Consider the following 22,545-nt stretch of genomic DNA (forward strand, 5'->3'; position numbering starts at 1 on the left):
GACAACAGAGACAATATTGTTACGTTCCAACTGCAACGAATAGACCAGCTAATGAATACTCTAGCTAAAATGCAAAACAGAACCATTCGACAAGGTGTTCGCTCAACGGTACGAGAAGAGCCTCAATCACTGGACGCAGTGACTGAGGCTAGCTCTTTCTATGGGACCCAACAGAATAGGTGTTTTCCCTCACCTGAGGACGGAAACAGATCTAGTTTCCGAAACGTCGTGTTTTTCTTAGTTATCTTAAAAGCAGGATGGTGGATAAAGTCCGAAAATCCAATATCTCTGTGTGCCAATAATTACTGGTTACGGACAATACCTTAATGGTGTGGGCACTAAGGAGAGTATTTCAGACCAGAAGAATAACGTGACAGCAGATTGGAGACGGCTGCATAATAAGGAACTTCTTACTTCGAATTCTCAACCAAACATCATTACGGTGATAAAACCAAGGAGGTTATGATGGGGCCGTGTAACCATTGAGGGAAAAAGGAAAAATGAGTAAAAATACTCAGTCGGGATAAGGGATGTGGAAAAACGCACTTGGGAGATCTATACATGGATGGGGAATAATACTCGTATTAATACGGATGTAGAGTGGATTGTTCTGGCTCGGGATATAGATCAGTCGCATGATCTTGAAAATATGTTAATACATTTTCGGGTTTCATAAAGAGAGTAAACTTCTTGACCAGATGACCGACTGCTGGGTTCTCAAGGACTATGGAACATGGAGTTAGTTTCTTGTATAATTCTACAAAATATTATAGGTATATTTGACTTTCACTGATACTACGAATGAGTTGTGTAATTCTGAATTCTTATATAGCTTGTATGTTTCATTATCAGTGAAAAGAACCCGCTCTGCCATCACCTAGCACTCACAATTGGCTACTGTAGATGTTCATGTAGCCTTCACTTTACATTAAATATCTGAGTGACTTCAAACTGTAACTCAGGGAAACTAAGAGGCACGTTCGAGAATTTTTATAAATGCTGTGAAGTTGTTACAGGCAATATGACAGCTGAATACAAAATCCACATTTTACCTTGCGCGTCCAGTGGATACTAGGCACGGGATTTCCCGACGCTTTGCATTCTAGCGTGATAGACCCTCCCTTGCGAGCCTTCAACTGACCATTTGAGGGCGACATTCGGATGCTTGGTGGCACTGAAACAAAAGAAGAAATAGATGCGATTTAGTGCATTACATGATGAAAAAAAAAAAAAAGAAAACATAAAGACGGAAAATTAGCAAAAGTTTCAGATTTGAGGATCTCAGGGCAGTGACTATGAAGGGTACCATTTTCTTGTTGTTGGGTATAGGTCTACCGACGTTACTCCGAAACGTCTGCGAACTTCCAACGGACTGCATGGGATTACATCTCAGAAGAAACTGCTCAATTTTAGATAGAATTGTTCCCCATTTGTATCAGAACAGACATAAAAACAAACCTGAAAATAATATCACGTGTATTCAGATTAATATAGCCTAAGCATACTGGTATTTCAAAGGAAAAGGTTAGCAGCCCTTCGATCTGAGTTACGTCCTGGAGCAATAAACATCCTAAATTTAATCGAATACATTAGTTATGAGGCATACTCCTTAAATCACGAATTTCTGGCAAGAACTTATGAATTACGTATATCATGCTTCAAACGCATCAGCCTATATTACAGGGCTTCCCACCAGAGCAAATTCTGATAACACTGAATTAGCCGCACACAATATCAATTATTCACAACGTTGCAGTGTTGCAATTTTAGTAAATACAGGTAAAACTAATTTATATAAAATTAGTCCTTATCATCATCGCATTATCGTGATAGCATCGAGCTATATAAAACCTCCCCGCTCTCTTTGAGAGCAAGCAATATTGATATTTCGGTCATCATTTTGGCGACCATATGACTTGTTGCCTTTCTGGTCTACAGGCCTACTGTATATTGATATTTGTTTAATACAGGTATGTACCGTTTCCACTCTTAGAACACGATTTTTCCATCAGTCATCCTATCTCAAACATTTCAAATTCATCTCTAATTACTACTTTACTCATTTCATCCACTGCTGTATATCGTCTCTGTTTCGTGTGGCTCCCATTCTGGAGTATAGGGCATCTGTGAAACGCTGTGTTTCACTTCAGTTTCTAGAATAGTCGGTAGGAACTCTGGACGGGGGGTCAGCCCATCGCAAGGCCGCTACCTACACAGAACAATACAAATACAAAGTAAAAGCAGACAGACATCCATGCTTTGAGGGGGATTCGAACACACGATCCCAGCGTTCGAACGAATAAAGAGTGTTCATGCATTGGTCCGCGCGGCCACTGTGATTGGTTGTCCCACATAATTACTACAAATTTCATCTTCTTCTTTTCCTTGGCACTACAGCCTCAGTGGGCCTAGGCCTACCTCCATGAACTTATCAGTTCGCTTCGGTTTTTCTACAACTTACACATTCGGTAGGACTCCTTCCGGGTGATTAGTTCGTCGCAAGGCCTCTACCTGTACACAAACTAAACATCCATGCCCTGAGTGAGAACAAATTTCATCTTAGCCATTTTAATTCACTCTCCATCTTTTAAGGAAGATCGCAACTCTATAGGGTGTCTATTAAGTTCTCTCCGTCTGTCTGTTTGTGTCTGTAGGTAAGCATAAACTAGAGAATTTGTCATTCTGGAACTTGGATCAAGTATGTAACAATACTGAAGTCTTAGTTTGAACGGAACAAAAATAAAGGACTCTCTTCTGTGAGTATCGTTAGCGTCGCTCTCTCAATACTCCTCAGAGCGAAACATGTTTCGAACGAAAGACGTGTGCAAGAATGAAGCACACATCCCATATCCAGTGCACTGGGTCCGAGATAATTAAAGAAAACTGGAGCTCTGCTTATATTCCCTAAGATGTTTATTCAACAGCGATTTCCCTAGCACAGCTGAAATTTCTGAACACTCTTATTCTCAGCAATAATACAATGAAGCCTTTATCAACTTCAATTTAAAGATATACACGTAAATGGATGCACATTTAACTAAAGTATATATGTTTGTGCTGTGAAGTTCTTTACTCTTGTTCAATCTACACGACAAAAGAACTGCTTTCATTGTTTCCGCAGATGAACGCAAATAAACAAATAAAAGAACAGAGAGACTTCTATGAGATTAGCCTGCGTTGAAATGAGACGTTCTAACGTTAATATAGTTCTCATGCTCCACTGCAACACGCCTCTACGTCCCAGAAGCATAAAAAGGTCGCAGTGGACTCTGTATTGAATTATGAAGCACGTCGTGAGGACATGTGGGGAAGTGGAGGTGGAGTTACATGCATTCTTAAATCTAAGTAAGGCCGCGCCATAGCTCAAGCGGTTAGTCGCTGGTTTCCCATCGCGGCGGCTCGGGTTCGATCCCAGGTCTCCTCAAGTGGGATTTGTGGTGGACAAAGTGGTGCTGAGGCAGGTTGCCTCCTAGTACTTTGGTTTCCCCTGCCAATCTTCATTCCACCAATTGCTCCACAATCACCCTCACCTATCATTTGGGGCTGGTAGAATAGGCCAGAAATGGCCGCAGTACAAGGGACTTAGTCCCACCCCACTAGCAATAAATCTAAGTATTAAGTGGAGGTCATTGATTAGCTTTAAGTCCCGGCCGCTTTAACCCGAAGAAAATAAAATATCCGACTGGAGAGGAAGCTGAGTGGGCCCCGAAGCCGGTCTCGACGCCGTGGAAAAGAGACAAATCTCAATCCTCTGGTGGGAATCAAATTGCGCCTAGCCCTTATCCGAAGAGATTTTCTGCCAGTGGCTGCAGTAACAGTAAGCACTGAAGTCTTTATACACATTTTTTCCATTCAGTATCCCTGCGTAGTTTTCACTCCTCGTCCTATTTGAATAAGTACCAACTAATAGGGAATAGCCCGTCACGTTAGTCGGGCGGTCTAAGGAATGTACTGTATTCGGTCGCTCGGAAGCCGGGATCGTGGGTTCGAATCCTGCACAAGACATGGATATTTTATGTGTGCACATGTTTATTCTGTGTCTGTGCTGTCCTGTGTTTAGGTAGAGGCCTTACGACAAGCTGATCTCCCGCCCAAGGAGTCACACCCTCTGTAAAATGATCATGAAACTGAGAAATCAGCCCTATGCTCCACAGTGGAAGCAAGAGGAGAGAAAAGCAGGGACTAGCTCTATGTGAATTTAATGTTTGCTTATTACAAGGGCAGACTTCATCGCAGTTTTCATTATTCACTTTACCCAAAATAACGCTACTCCGGGATTACAGAACGTCACTTCCCTTTCTCATATTAGCTACATGTTTTTTTGTCGTAAGTAATTCGATGAGAGAGGATGTTAGCCTCCTCCCCACAATTCCTTCTGCGGATTGCCGCGGTTATGAGTGGACCGGACACATTTGCTAATCTTGTTTTTATTACGTTTATGAGCCCGCATATGACTGTTGGCTCTGCCGTAGCTTTATAATATTGGATTTGTGTACCTTGCCTTCCTTCCGTGCGTTCTTATAATTACGCCACGCATTTGTGAAACCTATTTCATTTGTTTGCATTAAGTTTGCATTGGTGCATCCTGTTTGTTTTAGTATGAACTAATTGTAAAAGCCGTCCTACAAAGAGTATATGTCTCTAGAGAATAATCTTACGCTGCGACGTGTTTCGACTTTCAATCGGTCATCGTCAGGTGAGTAAATTACACTTCATGAAGAGTTTTATCTACATTTCGCCTCCATCTCCAGGGTCGAAGATGGAAGAGAAATGTTCCTTCGAAACATCGGTTGATTTTTAGCGGACAACACGGCATTGCATCCCAAAAGAAAGAACTGTTCATAACCACCGCTGTGAGGACCGCGGGTCTTGCAAGTATTGTTCATATCCTCTGAATATGCTCTGCCTTAAAAAAAAGAATTTCTTCACGTAAGTAATTTCTTTTAAATTAATCTGAGCAGCACATAAAAGAACTGAAAAATGTAGAGTAATCCTTTAATATTATGCGTTTTTCTAAACAATGTAATACACTATTCACGCATGAATTACTTTTTGTAAAACCACACAGAATTTGTAAACATGTTTATGATTTATAGCAATACAATGCATCTTGTTCCTGGCTCCAGTCTCTTAGATATTCATCTAAGAGGAGGCTATATATAGTGTCGCGTGTATCGGGGTACGCGTGACGAAATGACGGGTTCTAGTTCGGATGGTTGGATTTATTAGCAGCTTGGTTACACACTCTCTCTTGTTACACTTAAATACAGCGCTATCACTGATTTACACACACCTCATAATTCACTTTGCACGCACACACTAGTCCTCTCCAGGTAATTCAATTAAAACACAGGAACTAGAACTTCAAATCACTCCAAACATTGCACATAATTAAGGTGTTCTACGAACTTCCCGTTTAGGCCACTCTTACTGTCACTTAAACACTCGAACACTTTCAAATACTCCCATCTGTTTTGTCTTTAACTCTCGTTATATAGCCTCCACACTGACCACGGAGAAAACAGCCTATATTGTTGGAACGTGCTTACCGAATGATCGCATGGAACGGTCATGGCGCCGGCCGCATAGAGAAAACCACACTCCCATTACTGCCTTGAGCGTATTCGGTCGCGAGGTGTTTAACGGTCAGTTACCTAGCAACGCTGTGTCCATCCGCGTTACAATATATATATATATACACACACGGCCGCAGTCTTATATCTGTACAGACTGAAAAAATAGAGTCATGTTTCCAAAATTATCATGCTTTAGGAATATCTTGTACCAAGTGAAATTTCAGCATTTTAGTCTGTTAATGACCTCAGTGTTTAGCTCACCACAGAATTTCGAACGATTACCACGCTGCTATGAACAGTAGCTAGAAAACAGACTGAACTGAGCTCTCCAGTGATAGGTTGTGCTTAACGAAATTTTATAACTTTTCGTCTGGGAGGATGCACACGAATAAACCGTGCCACACATTCGGTCGAGGAACTGCAAATTACGGCACAAGACACGGAACTGAACCAGAAGCAACATTTCAGTTTCTTGCAGAGTTCGACTAAGAACGACGTCCCCGCTGTGCATTAGTCGCAAACGTCAATATGTGAACAATAACCTGTCATTCAGTGTATATCCTTCCTTAATACAAGTTTCTTATATATCATTATACGTACGTGGATGCATTATAGGAACCGGCCACATTCGCCTTTCAGTGGCAGCAGGTTAATCCCATCTTTTCATTGTAGTCTCACAAAATTTTCAAAGGAAAACTTTTGTATCGCGTTTTTTAGACTGTGTCATAAATAATGAAAGAAAACAAGTAGTTTTCTATAACATTTTCTGGTATATATTGAAGAATAGATCGTTCTTTAAAGAACAAATACTTGTGACGTTGTAGCAAACATTTCATAATAGTTATTCCCACATGTATAGTACAGGGATCTAAAGTTTGTTACCAGTGGTACGCAAAAGGGGCTCCAAGGAACGGTTACTGTTGGCTACGGTCCAGTGCACAAAAGAAAACTAAGATTGGTAAGGGTAAAAAAATAAAAGTAAAGCTAACCCTGCAACAGGCCATGGAGGCCCATAGGGTTGTGAGACGTTGATGGTCCCACATTATCTAGACAATCGGCTCACAGATGGCGGTAAGGTTGTCAGCCTTATGCAGCGGCCGCGCTTTACGCCCAAGAATATTCCTGGAACTCATTTCTGTTAGAGGCTGAGTCGACCCAAGGGCCATAGTGCGACTGAAAGGATGAGGTCAATTGAAAAAATCCAGTGACCTCATTGGGACTTGAAACCCGCGACCTTCCGGCTTGTAGCATAGTGCCTCAACCAACTACGCTACCGCGTTCCCCCAACTAAGAATGGTAACATTTCTAAACCCAGAACTAACATATTTCGATCTGTTTGGTCGAAGAATAATGCACTTCCTAAGATAATCCGTTATCATAAATCTTTTTGAAAGTTCAAGGGTGAGTTTAACGCATCCACTATCGGCGTTTTAATTGCCACTTCTATCTGATGGACCAAGAAATTACTGCTAAATATAAAGGGTAAATCTTTCCCTGTAGAAGGCCGTGGAGGCCCATATGGTTGTCAGACGTTGAGGGTCCCACATTTTCTAGACAATTGGCTCACAAATGAAGCAAAGGTTATCAGCCTTACGCACCGGCAGCCCTTTACACCCCAGGAGAATTCCTGGTACTCATTATCTGAGTCGACCCCAGGGCCATAATCAGGCTGGAAGAATTAGATCATTTGAACAATCCACCTCATTGGGATTCGAACCCGCGATCTTCCGGCATCTAGCAGAGTGCCTCAAGCAACTATGCTACCATGTGCCCCTACTAATGCTAAATAAATCCCAAATAAAAATTCAAAGCCACATTTTTTTTTTCGAATTTTATGCAGAATATTCACGGTTTCTCGAACAGTGCAGCACGGGTTGTCGTTGCTCTCAATACGTAACTTAATATGCCAGAAATTACTACTATTCTTTGTAAAGATAAATTGTTCTTACATTACTATGATATTCTAAGAAAATACCCTATTAAGTAGCAACTTTTGACACACACTGCATTTATGTGCTTCTAGATCCCCCCTTGAAAGGTCTCGAAATCGCAAGAATCACCCACTGCTCTTGAATTCCCCGCCGAGTGAAATATTACCGATTTCCATTTACATATTACACCGCACTTTCCTGCACAACAATCACGTGCTCACGAGGCCATGCGTCATTAAACAGCAGAGTCATATTTCAGGACGTTCAATCGGCTGAGGGCGAAAATCTTGAAGATCCAAGAGAAACCTTGGGGGTTCGCCGCTTTTGGAACATTACATTACATCGTACAATGTTGAGCAGTTACAGCACGATGGAAGTGATTCTGTCGTTGTGTTACTTTAGTGCATTAAATCGAGATCAACAGCCCTCACTGTAACTCTAGAATAGCAAACGCACTGCAGTACTAATTCTTTATTTCTTACCCTCCTACTTCCCTCCTTCCTTTCTCTTCCTTTCTTCTCTCCTCTTCCCCTCATACATTCATTCATTCATTCCCTTGCAAATTGTTTTATCTTCTTAGTAGCCTACATACATATTTCCTTGTTTATCTTTCTTCTTATTCACCTTTATTTTTTTTATTTGCCCGTGTTTCTCTCTCATTCGTTGGTTTTACTTTCCCGGCCTTCCTTTGTTCCTGCAGTTTGTTGTATATTACTTTGCCTATTTCTTCCATTACTTGAGTACTTCTTTCTTTCTTTTTCTTTGTTCTCTCATACTTTTTTCTTTCTATCTTCCGTGTTATCCTCCAAATATTTTAGCGTATTATACAGATCTTTTCCCCAATTTTTTCTTCAATGGTTTTTCCAGCCCAATCAGGGCCCTGGCCTCTTATTCAGTTCCGTAATCATTTTTCAAAGATAGTAGGACTCCTTGGACGGCGGATCAGCCCGTCGCAAGGCCGCTACCTAAACACACAACACAAACACAGAATAAGCGCATAAACACACAAATCATCCACGCTTTAAGCGGGATTCGAACCCACGATCCCAGCGTCAGAGCGAGGGAAGACGGTTCATGCCTTAGGCCGCGCGGCTACTGTGACCTGCTTTTGCAAGTTATTAGAGGTTCTTGACTAAATAGAGAAGAACCCCATATGTGGACGGAATACATATCCGTCTTTCTACATGTCTGTCCGTCCATCCGGTCTCCCACCATTCTCCCTGTCTCTTCCTAGCAGCTCATAAACTGCTGGACACGTTCTGCCTTCGTCTCGGAAGACTTCCGTTAAAACTCGTCGGGAACCACGATTTCCATCCGCAATGGCCAATAATATATTCCACTTTACTTTAGGCCACAAACTGACGAATGGTCTGAAGTAACATTAAAACACTTAAATGATGGCCGCTGGGAATTTTAGTGTTGCATTATGCAGTACACCCTTCCAAATCTACTTATTCAGTAGGAGAGCTGAAACAATTCAAAATTTGTTTCAACAGGCACGCGATTCAGGAGCCGCGTTTCGGAATCTCTGAATTATTGAACCTACATCGTTCAGATCGTCGGCATAAGAAGAACAAAGAGTGCTTTTAAAAATGTAATTCCCTCGCCGTTTATGTGTTAACACATATACAATTAATCGATCCCAAACAAAACCACTCGCTGTCAAAAAGGAGATGTAGTATTTATATGACACTGCTTTCAATAACCCGAAATAACCTGCCTACCGCGGCACATACCGGTCCATATTCTGGAATTCCACTAGTTTCTGTATTGGTGATGATACCGCATTTGATTTCTCTTTCGTCCCCGATAGCGTGACCTACTATGATTGCAGGTACTGGTTAGGTCGGTTTGCGTTTCATATCGACATATCTGATGCATTGGCATCAATCCACAAGCTACAGAATTTCCTCGTAGTTTCGTATTTGTACAGCAAATTCACTGTAAGCCTCTGGAGCAGGATGCAAATTTTACTGACACGCCTATGTGCCATCATCTCTTAGCAAGAAGGTTGTGATATAAATTCGTGGATTATTCAAGGCACTCGAAGTCGAATATACACGGTGTGTCCAGGATCCGTTAGGACTCATTCTTTTAAATTTTGCCCTTCAATGCCATCTGTTGGCGAGTTGTGGCGTTAAGATTCTTGAAGTTTCAGCTGTGGCTGTCTATAATTTCAAAGCGCAAGCCTCGCTGCATCAAGTGTTCTAACCTTGAATGTAGCAGTACTGTTCTGACGCTCGTCGGTATATGACGGTTGAACAGTGAGCCAACATCAAATTTTGTTTGAAGTTAGGAAAAACAGCCGGAGAAGCGTATGAAATGATGAAAGGTGTGTACAGTAGTGATTGTTTCAGTCGTTCGAACATTTTTCGATGGTATGCTGTATTTCGTGACGGCAGGGTGAACACTGAAGACACTCCACGTGCATCAAAGCCGAGAACAAGTCGCACTGAAGAAAATGTGAAAAAAGTGACCGAAATCCTTGCATCAGACAGAAGTGGTTCTGCAAGACTCATCGAGGAGCTTTTTGGAATACCAAAAAGTACTGTGCATCAAATTTTGACCCAGGATTTGGGCAAACGGAAGGTCTGTGCGCTGTTCGAACCGCACGCCCTGTCAGGCGATGAAAAACATGCCAGAGTGGAACACTCCAAAGACATGTTACGGTCGGCCCAGAGTGATATAAAATTTACAAAAATGATTGTTACTGGTGACGAGGCATGGTGTTTTCAATATGAGCCTCTCACAAAGAGGCAGAGTGCAGCGTGGTTGAGCCCAAAGAAGCCGATACCAAAGAAAGTTACGGAAATATTTCCAGGCTGTGAAATAGAACTACTTGGGGATCGTGTCCAGAGCTTTGGTATTAGTTGTGCAAAAGAGTCGAGTAAAGACACTACTAACCGTTTTCTTCGATTCCAAAGGAATTTCTGTCAGGTCAAACAGTGAATTCTGATTATTATCTCGGAGTCCTCAATCGTTTGTGGGCGAGAATTATTCGAATTCGACCTGAATATCGAGAGCAAGGTTCCTGGTCGCTCCTCGACGACAATGCCCCACCTCACAAATCGAAGATCGTGCGGGATTTTTTGGCCAGAAAAGAGATCGCAGTCCTTGATCATCCTCCGTATTCGCCAGATTTGGCTCCAGCAGATTTCCGGTTGTCCCAGAAGTTAAGTTGGGATGAAAGGAGACCGTGACGACACCATCAGGACATCAAAAGGGAATCTACAGAAGTTTTAAATGCGATTCCACAAAAGGAGTGCACTGACTGTTCTCGAAACATTTCAATTGATTCCAGCTGTGTATTGATTCAGAAGGAGACTATTTTGAATAAAGGAGTGAAATTTTGAAAATAATTCACGTCTTGTATTTTTATTGAACACAGTCGTAACAGAAGCTGGACACACTGTGTATAAGTGAAGAACCCGAAGCCAACTCGACCGAATTTCATCAGATTCCCTAGTAGCATAACCCGCAAGACCAGCACAACTAATACCAAAGCTCTGGACACGATCCCCAAGTAGTTCTATTTTACAGCCTGGAAATGTTTCTGTAACATCAAATTTACTACGCTCATGCTGTACTCGTATGTGCTTGATGTGACTGGTCTTCCAAGATAATGTTTTCCTTTCGTGAATTCTGTCTGGATTTCTTATTTAATGTACCCGCGCCACATGTCCAGTCCAACTTGACCTTCAGTGTTTAACCGTCATAATAATGTTTCGTGAACTCTGTACATTTAGAAATATAGTCACATATAATTTTCTAAATTAGCAATTTACTTCATTCACCTTCCTTGGTAGAAATATTTCTGTATGCACTTTGCAATTTGTGTTCTTTTATCGCAGTAGGAAATCACGTTTCACAGCCTCACACAGAGGATGGAAACAACCGTTTTACACATATATATTTTAGTCTTGAATACTGCAAAAGTAGAGTGGATAATGAAGGTTTGAAATGAACAAATTAGAAATGTATAAGAGAAAGGAAGAAAGCAAACAATGGAAAACAAGAAGAAATAAAAGAAATAATTATAGAAGGAAAAAACAAAGAAACAAAAAAATTATAATAATATGTCTTAATGCTAGCAGTAAGACAGTATTAATTTTTATTTTACTTTCGGCTGACTAAAAAGAAACGGTGAAATAAGAATTGCGAAGAAGAAACCGCAATTCGTGTATGAAAAGGGTAACAAATACAAGTTGATTTATGGAAGGCTGACATATAGCAGCAGTTTGGAATAACACACACTTATACATATTATATACACACAGATACACATAACACATCCGTCACAATTCGCTCCAACTCGCAAAACCGATGTTTCAAAAAGCACAAAGGGAAAGCAGGAAGGAAAGAACGAAACAGAGGAGAACTGTGCGGAAAACAGACCTAAGTTTCGCCAGAAGTATTGAGTTATGTGATGTCTGGTGCGCTGATGTCAGTAAAGCGCTGGATATGAGCTAGGCCGGGGATTGATTCCCAGCAGGGGTGGAGATTATTCTCGCTTCAACCACACGCACACCGGTTCAGGGGCCAACAGGGAGTACTGGATTCTTTCCACAGTAGGAAAGCGGTTGGAGCCTCCACAGCAGAAGACCGGAATATGTAATTATTGCCTCTAGTCCACTGTTCACCTTCAAAGTGCCATGGAGGTTTATGGGGGAAGTTCTACGTACTGCTTAATGCGGGTGAGAAATGAGCTTAAAATCAAAGTCGAGTATGTCTGTGCATGTAGAGAGTTTACCTACAAACACCTTGGCAGTTTTCAATTAAATTTTGTTTAAGGGTACACACTAAAAATTGTTGCGCGAATTAAATAATATAGGTTCGGAGTTCGAGCCCCGGTAGGATCATGAATGTTCTCTTCTCAGAATCGTCCAGACCGACTCTGTGGTCCACCCAACCTCATATCCACTGGGTATCGGGGGCTCTTTCCCCGGGGGTATAGCCGCCGAGGCTTGAAGCTGACCACTCACATCTAACTAGTGCCGAGGACAAGTAAATGTGGATCTATACATCCACTCCCCCATACGTCTTCATGGAGTAGTGTTTAATTCGTTGAGTACAAGGACAACTTTACTTTTTTTTACCTTTTACGTGAATCATTACTATTGCCTTAAATGGAGACCGAGCTGGGCATTTTAATACGTATTTTAACAAGATGTTCTGAGAAGAATTAATAGTCTGCTTTCCTTTGATACGACATGGATCGCATAGATACCAGTGCGTCTATTGGGCGTGTGCATTCACTGCCGCGGTAACGGTTTTACTTAGCCTTTGCCTAGCAACAGAAGCGGGATACACATACAGACACACAGACCGATGGGAAGGATTTATGAAGTATGCCGTTGAGATTGGCACAACTGCCATGATTTACGTACCAACTTTCATAAAGATTGACAGAGGCATTCAGAAGGTAATGGTGGGACACAAAGGGAGCATAGTGATTGCATAAGCCTGCTTTCATTTTTTAAAAATGAGGAAAGAGATTAAAAAATGCTTCTCATACAGAGACCCCAGTAAGATGAACAAATTACAAATTTTATTTCAACATTTACTGGTGAATATTTCACGAAATACAAATGGGCTGTTTAAAGCACGTAGTGTTATTACCTTTAAACAACGGATTTTCATCTGCAATTTTAGGTCCCTGCCTGCAAAAATCAAACATCGAAGATAATGAAGTGCGCAAGATCGCAAACAACGCATATAGGAGCTACAAGAACTGTATTATGTTACGTCATTCTACGCTTTTTGCCTAATGCAAGCTTAAAAGCTTGTCAGATAAATGTTTACAAAGTGGGAGTCTGCTAGATGCAAAAGTTCCCGTGGTTTTGTGGTGTTAATTACACAGACACTAAGTATTTGTTTAAAGACGACATGACGTGGGGAGCTAGATCAGAATACAGATTTTGGTATGTTTCAAGTACATCTCTGGAATAAATCAGCGGGACTTTAAATGCCTCCGCTGGAGAACCCACTTCTTGACTGGCTGAGGGACTGTTAGTTTCTGAAGAAAAATTCTGATCCGTGAAGTCAGTTTGCTGGATGGTCTCCATGAACTAATGGTTGAAACTATATTTTGTTTTTATTTATTTAAATTTTAGCAATCAGAATATTACATAATTCTATAAGCTAAAGTGCTGATTACTCATTAGATATACTAATGACTAGTGGCATGAACAGGTTGATATCCAGCGAAATCACCTGTATAATCTATAATTAGTATCTATACATTAACTTAAGAGTAGTTCACTTGGCCACAGTTTTTTGAGTCTTTTGTTGCTTACTGGTTCCAGGAGTTGTTCCATGAGCTGATTGGGGTGGTTTTCTATGGCGTTATGATGTGTGGTGGCTTTCTTGCGTATTGCTTCCTGTACGGTTGGTACCTGTAGATCTGTATGTAATGTATGATTTGTTACGTACCAGGGAGCTTGAAACTATATGAGATCAGAGAACGGCCCGTTAAAGCCACCGATAAATTTAAAATATTAATACAAGATTCGTGTTTGTTATACACTGTACGATTCCAGAAAAACACTTCTTATTAAAAGAATTATAAATAAAAATAATAATGAAATTATTTAGAATAAACAGAGAAGTTTAGACATTTCTTGTAACAAAGGGCGATTTGATTCATGTATATGTGGGTTAATTATCGTTGCTATTCACAAACCATTTACCAAGAATTCATCACTATTTAAGTAAATATTGTCACTTTCACTTAAAATCACATTCGAAGTCTTCTCTCCAAAGTCTAATTCCTTCCTTGTAATTTCTCCTCAATCACCTTGAACCGCCAGCTCCAGAATTTGACCAAGTTCTTGACAAACACTAACTCAAATGAACTCTTTTTTCAACTGAAATCTTTCAACTCCTGACAACTAACTCTTCTCAAATGAACACTTCTTTATAGCCACTTTGCACGGACCACGCAGAAAACATAGCCTCTGTTGTTAAGGAGGCGCGTTGACTGATCTTTTGTCTAGCAATGGACGTCCTATTGTTGGGCGCGTTTGCTTCCGCGGGAATGTGTTTACCGATTCGTTGCCTAGCAATGGGTATATACGTCACACTATCATGAAAAGGGTAGTCTCTAACTGATTCTACACACTACATTAACAAACCTAAAATTTATAAATTAATTTTATGTTTAGGAAGTAGCGAGTTTGACAATGTGTGTCAGCAATTTCTCTTCTCAACAGACTCGATGAACAAATTTTTAACTGGTCTGTGTGAACATTTCTCAAGTGCATGTTTTATAAGGCAAGCAACCTCCAATGCCTTCATAAACTAAGACTCACTGCATGACAAAAAATAGTCGCACTTCATATATTCATATCAATATATCATCAATACTCACAGAACAGAAAAATCTCCACAATGAGACAAAAGACTGTTCGCTCATTCGTGACCTCCTACAATTATCTTCTTTACGCTCGACAGATCATTGCTATGGTAAACCGAAACTGGGAAATTTCAGAACTTTCATCTAGCAGCTAAAAATATTTCTATGCAGTACGTCAGCCATTCACAGTGGCCGCGCGGTCTGAGGGATGAACTGTCTTCTCTCGCTCGAACGCTGGGATCGTGGGTTCGAATCCACTCGAGGCATGAATGTCTGTGTGTTGTCCTGTGTGTAGTTGGAGGCCTTGCGACGGACTCATTCCCCGTCCCAAGAGTACTACCGACTGTGGATAGGATCAAGGACCAGGGTCCAACAAAATGCTGTAGAGCCATAATAATAATAATAATAATAATAATAATAATAATAATATCGTACATAGAAGAATAATGTGGCGTGTCAGGAACCCGGAATGTATATTTCCATGGAAACGCAATAACAGTGGGTCGTTGCCTAGAGGTACCTTAAGCAACAAACGCGTTTCCCCGGAGATGAAAGGACAACAAAAGGTTAGTTGCATAACAGCGGCCGAGACCAAAGGCACCTACAGAGTGTGCTCCATTCCGTCTGAAAGACGAGAGCAGTTTGCAGTTTGTAGCTGACATTTTTATTATTATTGCTAGTGGGGTGGGACTAAGTCCCTTGTACTGCGGCCACTTCTGGCCTATTGTACCAGCCCCAGATGATAAGTGAGGGTGATTGTGGAGCAATTGGTGGAATGAAGATTGGCAGGGGAAACCGAAGTACTCGGAGAAAACCAGCCCCAGTGCCACTTTGTCCACCACAAGTCCCTCTTGACCAGACCCGGGATCGAACCCGGTTCGCCGTGGTGGGAAGCCAGCGACTAACCGCTTGAGATATGGCGCGGCCTTGAAGCTGACCTTAGAATAGTAGTTAGTCTTCAGGCAGCTCCGAGGGAACAGAAGACTTCACCGAGATCAGCGGTGCAAGCAGTAACTATAACAGCATTGTAAGAAACATCTGACGACGTTATAAGTGGATGATATATGTACTTGTAAATGTAGAGGAGATTGGCCAATAAACATATTCACCAAATCCAAGACCTGCGTGAATTTATTTGTCTTGTTACATAGGCAACACGCGATAATATTAATTAAATCACTGATGCCACACGATATTGAGACACAGGCCACACACCAGACAAACAAAACAAGAACAGGAGACCTTTGGGTGGATAAAAGTTCATACAGCTAGTCTACATGACATATACATGAGAAGACGTTACTACATACTACACTGTATTACACTACGGTATGTCCCTAATTGCCGCTCACGGTAGCCGAGCGGTCTAAGTCATGTACTGTCTTCGCTCGTTTGGAAACCGGGATCGTGGGTTCGAATCCCACTCAGGGTATGGATATTTAGTTTGTGTATTTGCGTTTTTCTGTGTTTGTGTACAGGTAGAGGCATGTAGTTCATGGAGGTAGGCCTAGGCCCACTGGAGCTGTAGTGCCAAGGAAAAAAAAGTTCCTAATTACCTACCACGTATACACAGGCCCACTGGGGCTGTAGTGCCAAGGAAAAAAAAGTCCCTAATTACCTACCACGTATACACAGGCCCAGTGATGCAGCATATCGAAAGTGGTGAAATGATATTATGGGCGGCCGAGAAGGGTGTGGAACTATGAGCCTATAGGACGAAGCGTTAGAGGAAAACCAGGAAACGCTGAATGGGGATGTAGAGGCGGATAAAGGCATTCACTTGTTTTAGGCCTAACATGTAAAGAAAAGAAAACTGTGTCAGAATGTGAACTGAACTTCGACAATACAGTGGGCAGAGGTGAGAGAAATAATAGTGAACTTTTATTTTCGCATCTATCTATCTATGGCTCTACAGCCCTTTTTGAACCTTGGCCGATTTTTCAGTTTCTTAATCCTATACACAGTCGGCAGGACTCCTTGGACGAGGGATCAGGCAGTTGCAAGGCCGCTACCCACACATAGAACAATATAATCACAGGATAAGCGCACAAAGACATCCATGCTTTGAGTGGGATTTGAACCTACGATCCCAGTGTCCGAGCGAGCAAAGGCAGTTCATGCCTTAGACCCCGAGGCCACTGTGATCGGCATTTATTTTCCTAACACCAGGAAATATCCTCCAGAAAGATGCTAATCAGTTATTAAACAAGATAAAATGGGCGATATTTCGTAAGGGATTCTTTTCTCAATTACATAAGCCACTTTTACATTTACGCTATCTCTGATAAGAAATGAATAAAATCGTTTCAAAATAGAACCTCTCCCTTCAGGGTGAAAGGGGAATAGAGCAAGGGGAAAAAACTAATTTGAATAGCCATTGGAGTGATGTAAAGCGTGAATTTATTTATAAGATGCAAAGTAGTGTTGCTCAAATTTCGACTGGAAGCGGCCCTGCAGGAGCGATTACGCCCAGAGACCGACAGACCGACCGGCGTGTAAGCAGCTTAACGGCCGGGAAGGTGCAGACAGGCGGGCGATGATCCGTTACTACGGTCAAAACGCACCCTGCACCCCACAACAAGAGATCTGCTTTGCAACAACTGCACAAAGGATAAGAGCTCATAAGGGTTTGTTCGCTTCGATTCGTTAGCATTGGCTTGTACCATACAAGCAGAATCAGTAAGTTACTGTCACAGACCGCAAGGCAATCATTCCATAGAGAATAATTAACCTAAACGAAAAGTTAACAAATATTCAGAGTGCAAACACCGAACTAGTATAACACAGGAAAACAATTTCGAGCAGAATCCATAAGGACCTCTTTCCTACTTAACCTTTTTCTAGATTTAGAGACCTATATAACTGTTACTGAGATTTCATTTGATGTTTCCGAACCTTACTACTAAAGTACAGATTTCGCAATCCTTAAATTCATCAAAAACAGTCATAAATTTTTGCACCATTGTAATGTTTGTAAGAGTTGATTTACAAATAACATAAATTACAACTTACATAACGATCGTGAGTCGGGATAGCGCAGTCTGTATAGCGACTGGTTACTGGCTGGAAGACCGAGAGTTCGGAGTTCGAATCCCGGTAGTGCCAAGAAAATTTACTTCTCCATATAGTTCAGAACGAGGCCGCGCCATAGCTCAAGCGGTTAGTCGCTGGCTTCCCACGGCGGCGGCCCGGATTCGATCCCGGATCTGGTCAAATGGGATTTGTGGTGGACAAAGAGGCGCTGGGGCCACTGCTGCTTCTATTACTGTGTCCTTTTATAAGTCCTAGGTACGGACCTCACAGAAAACACCGACTTCTATTATTAATGATGTGTGTTTACTGATCCGTTACCTAGCAATTGATGCCCTTCTGTTGCATGTGTATGCTTTGCGTGAACGTGTTTACGGAGCCGGTGCCTAGGAATGGATATACACGTCACAATATATTCAGAATCAGCTACTCAGATTTCCAAATAAGGAAGGGAAGTAAAAGGGAAGCAACAAAGAAATTAAGAAAAATAATACAGAGTCCTATGAGCTTTGTAGCGATCATCCTTAAAATACAAATTATATATTTCAAGGAATATATTTCTTCAATTTTATCTAATAAGAAAGGGCTAGATTTCCAGCTTCATGGCTTTGATAATCTCGATACATATCGATGTATCGTCTCTGAGCCTACTTTTACATTTCATTGATCTCTCTAAAACTTCACAACATTTGTCCACACCGATTACTCTGGGCATACGATTAAAGAGAGTTAAATAGCGTATGAAATAAGGTAAACACAAGGAGTAATATACTGTTCAATTTTCATTATACACAGAAATTAAAGATAAAATTATTTTGGAGTTCAACCTTCCTCCCTTCCCACGTCCTGTATCACATTTATTTCATAATTACATTCCACCCCTGACAACTGGCTTAGAGTAACGTAAGTTAAATGAACCCAGATGTCAAGTCCATCTGCAAATATTGTGCAGGCATTTTGAAATCTAATCCGAAAATAGGACTAATGTGTTCTTAAATCTCTAGACATACAGTAACAGTTTTAATTTCACTGTGAAGTAAAGGAGTCTAACTGAAAAGTGCTGAAATGAAATGTGCCTTTTGCTGGAGGCGGTGACTGTTATCTCTGCGGACACTGCGAATATCTGCGACCATTTCTGACAGTCCAGGCCATGTGTGTGACCAGCCACAGAAGTTCATGAGATACGTAATTACGTCACTTCCATGTCACGTCATAAAAATTAAAACGTTTTAATTCTTTTCAGATCCGGTCACCTCTCCGGCCGCTACTTAGCTCTGTCCGTACTCCCTCACTTTCAGCAGTTAATTATTACCTAAACTATATGCGCACATAATCTCATAAAATTCCTCAAAATTCGATAAGGTTATTTTAAATTGTCGCGTGTTGGGTATGTAACGTGACAATATATTACATATTAACAGGGGGCACGCAGTAGCGTAATTGTTTGAGGCACTATGCTACAAGATGGAAGGTCGCGGGTTCGATTCCCGATGAGTTAATTAGATTTTTCAACTGATCTAACCCTTCCAGCCGCACTATGGCCCTGGGATCGACTCAGCCTGTAACAGAAATGAGTACCAGGAATCTTCCTGGGGTAAAGAGCGGCCGGCGCGTAAGGCTGACAAACTCACCGCCATTTGTGAGCCGACTATCTAAAGAAAATGTGGAAGCCTCGGCGTCTCACAACCATATGGCCCTCCACGGCCTCTTACAGGGATAGCTTTGCCTTATCTTTTACCTTACATTTTAATATGTAGGTCATAATTGCAGGGAATAAAGCATCAAGTGTTTTCGCCTGCTCGAACACTGGGATCATGGGTCCGAATCCCACTCAAATCACGGATGTCTGTGTGCTTTTATCCTGTGTAGGTAGCAGCCTTGTGACTGGCTAATCCACCGTCCAAGGAATCATACTGACTGTCTAAGATTAAGAAACTGAAGTGAAACAGCGTTTCAAGGAAGCCCTATACTTCAAAATGGAGTAACATGAATAAAGATAGATGTACGAGGCCACAATTAAAGGGTACAGTCTGGCACGTGAAATAAAATTCAGTCCGTGGCAGATGATCAGTTCTACTGCCAGCCAGTTGTTCTCTGGAAAGCGTCCGTCATATTTCTATTATTAGTGGAAGTTCATTTCCCACCAATTCCCTTCTCCGTCTTGTCCCGCAGCTACTGCCGTATTTCGAACAATGAGGCATGTTTCTTCGAAACGCGACAGGTCCGAAGTGATAGAGCAGCTACGGGAGAAGAGTTGAGAAGGGTCTTAGTGGTGAATAGCTTCCCACTATTAATAGTAATATGATGGACGCTCCTGCCACCCAAAAACTTCATTCAACAATGGCTCTACAACCCTTTGTTGAGCCATGGCCTCTCCTTCACTTTCGTAATCTTTTTTACAGAGACGGGAAGTCTCCTTAGACTGGGGATAAGCCCGTGGTAAGGCCGCTACCTACATACAAAACAACACAAAACAGAAACAACTCAAACACAGATATCCATGCCTTGAGTGGGATTCGAACCCACGATACTAGAGTTTGAGCGAGCGAAGACGGTTCATGCATCAGACCGCGCGGCCACTGTGATCGGCAGCAAGATCTTCAGCTTAACTCAAAAGCCAACATGTTCGTTACCTAAAGAGAAACAAGTAGATGTCAAATATGTCTCTCAGCTCTTTATTCAGTTTCCTCCACCTACGAATCAGAACCCCGCGGATAAAACTAACACGTGACAATGTTAAGGTTCCTGATAGTTCACCACATCTCTTGCAGGCAATGGACGAAATAATATCTTAAAATATTCCATGACCAACAACACACAACCAATAAAGCCGATAAAAAATTATTACCGTACAAAGGATATTGTCACGTGCTGGGTATGTCACGCTATAAATAACTTCACGTGGGTCTCGGATTTAGTGAATCTTTATTGAACACTCACTCTTACAATTATTATCACTTGCAATATCACTTGACTTCTGGCCCAATACTCAATGCTTCCGTTCGATGCCGGGGTCTTTATAGTATAAGCCGGACGTGGACTCAATAGAGGATACCCCTCGCCAAGTTTCGATCTCACATGTTCAGCAATCCGTTGCTTCGGGAACGCTCCTTATAGTTTACACCAGTAACGTGTTTCGTTTCATGCCTTCTTACTCAACGACAATTCGTTGCTATGATTTGTCGCTGCGGGAACTCCCCAGTTTCCACGTATTCGTTGCCGTGGAAGTGTCCGTTCCTTTTGTAGCGGTTGTCGCGGCGATGGACGTAAGATAACGCGTCACATCTCTTGCAGGCAATGGACGAAATAATATCTTAAAATATTCCACGACCAACAACACACAACCAATAAAACCGATAAAAAATTATTACCGTATAAAGGATATGAACCAATATTTGTGCCTAGTGTGCAATTCCAGCTCCACACTTCGGTTTGAATTGTAACCAAAGCAATACGCCCTTCAATCCCCCGCTGAGCCTTTCAAATGCTGTAAGAACACTTATTTATTTATTTATTTATTTTTCTTTCTTTCTTTCTTTCTTTCTTTCTTTCTTTCACTTTTAGGTCTTTTTCCTTCCTCTTAAGATGCCGTTTATGTACAGTTGTATTACGCTAAGTTCACAGACGATAATGTATTTTACTACGCTCTATTACGTGTCATGTGTCACACATTTCAACGAGGAGGCCAGGAGGATTGTCCAAACTGCCAACTGTTTTTATCAGGAGGACACGTGAGAAGTTGAGTCCGAGTCACGCTGCTACATTGAAATCTCGGCACTGAGACCGCCTATACCGACAAAGGTTCCCTCATGGTTTCCTTTCATCCTTCCAGAAAATGTCGGCGTAACTCAAACATGCCCGCGACTCCTTCCTTCAATATTTTCAATTCATTATTCATTTATCACCCGACTAATCATGTAAGAACTGAGGTTCTCACAACGGTGGCTATGAAGAGTTCTTCTGTCTTCTGGGTTATACTGTAGTACAGTCCGTTGAAAGTCAAAAGATGTTTCGGAGGAACATCTCGCCTCGGAAACAAATCCCATAAGATAGAACTCTTTATCCCACTAGTCATCCCGTTGGATGCACTGGACTCACAGCTGCGTTCAAGAAAATATATTGAACAGGCTGCTGGACACAACTGCATAAACTGTTTCATAACATTATTATTATTTTCACACACATGTTAATTACATATTTTCTGAATGCATAAAGCTTTTAGGCCTTATTCGCTCCATTACCTACAGGTTTTCCTCCCTGGAGAGTCTGTATGTACTATATTTTACTTTAGTCAGGTCCAAGTTGGAATATGCCTCAGTAGTTTGGAACTCCATCACCTCGACTGATGCCAATAAGCTTGAGCGCATCCAGCAGAAGTTTGCGTCCGTCTGTTTTTATCGTTTTTTCCCTCATATTTCATATAATTACACTGATGATTTAGAGAAATGAAGTCTGCAATCTTTACATAAACGGAGATATCACCTTGATGCACTTTTTCTTGTTCAGGTCTTTCGTGGTCTTAAATCCTGCAATTCGCTTTCGGAAAATGTTAGCCTTCGTGTTCCTCCCAGCAATCTTAGGGACTTCTCATTGTCTGGTGTCTGTCCCTCTAATAAACACTGTCCTTCTGCTCGGTGCGCCTATGCTGCCACCG

At 41.6% G+C, this 22,545-nt stretch overlaps 1 protein-coding gene across 1 annotated transcript in view; it reads right to left on the reverse strand.

The window, feature by feature from the left end:
* The window catches only part of LOC111861859 (lachesin-like), a 631,469-nt gene that overhangs the window by 22,987 nt on the left and 585,937 nt on the right, over nt 1–22,545 (reverse strand). Inside the window, exon 4 of the mRNA XM_023846784.2 lies at nt 1,053–1,174. Within this exon, the coding sequence (XP_023702552.1) occupies nt 1,053–1,174 (122 nt within the window). The remainder of the gene's footprint in view (nt 1–1,052; nt 1,175–22,545) is intronic.

This window comes from Cryptotermes secundus, unplaced genomic scaffold (genome assembly GCF_002891405.2).
Source record: "Cryptotermes secundus unplaced genomic scaffold, Csec_1.0 scaffold1148, whole genome shotgun sequence".
Lineage (NCBI taxonomy): Eukaryota > Metazoa > Arthropoda > Insecta > Blattodea > Kalotermitidae > Cryptotermes > Cryptotermes secundus.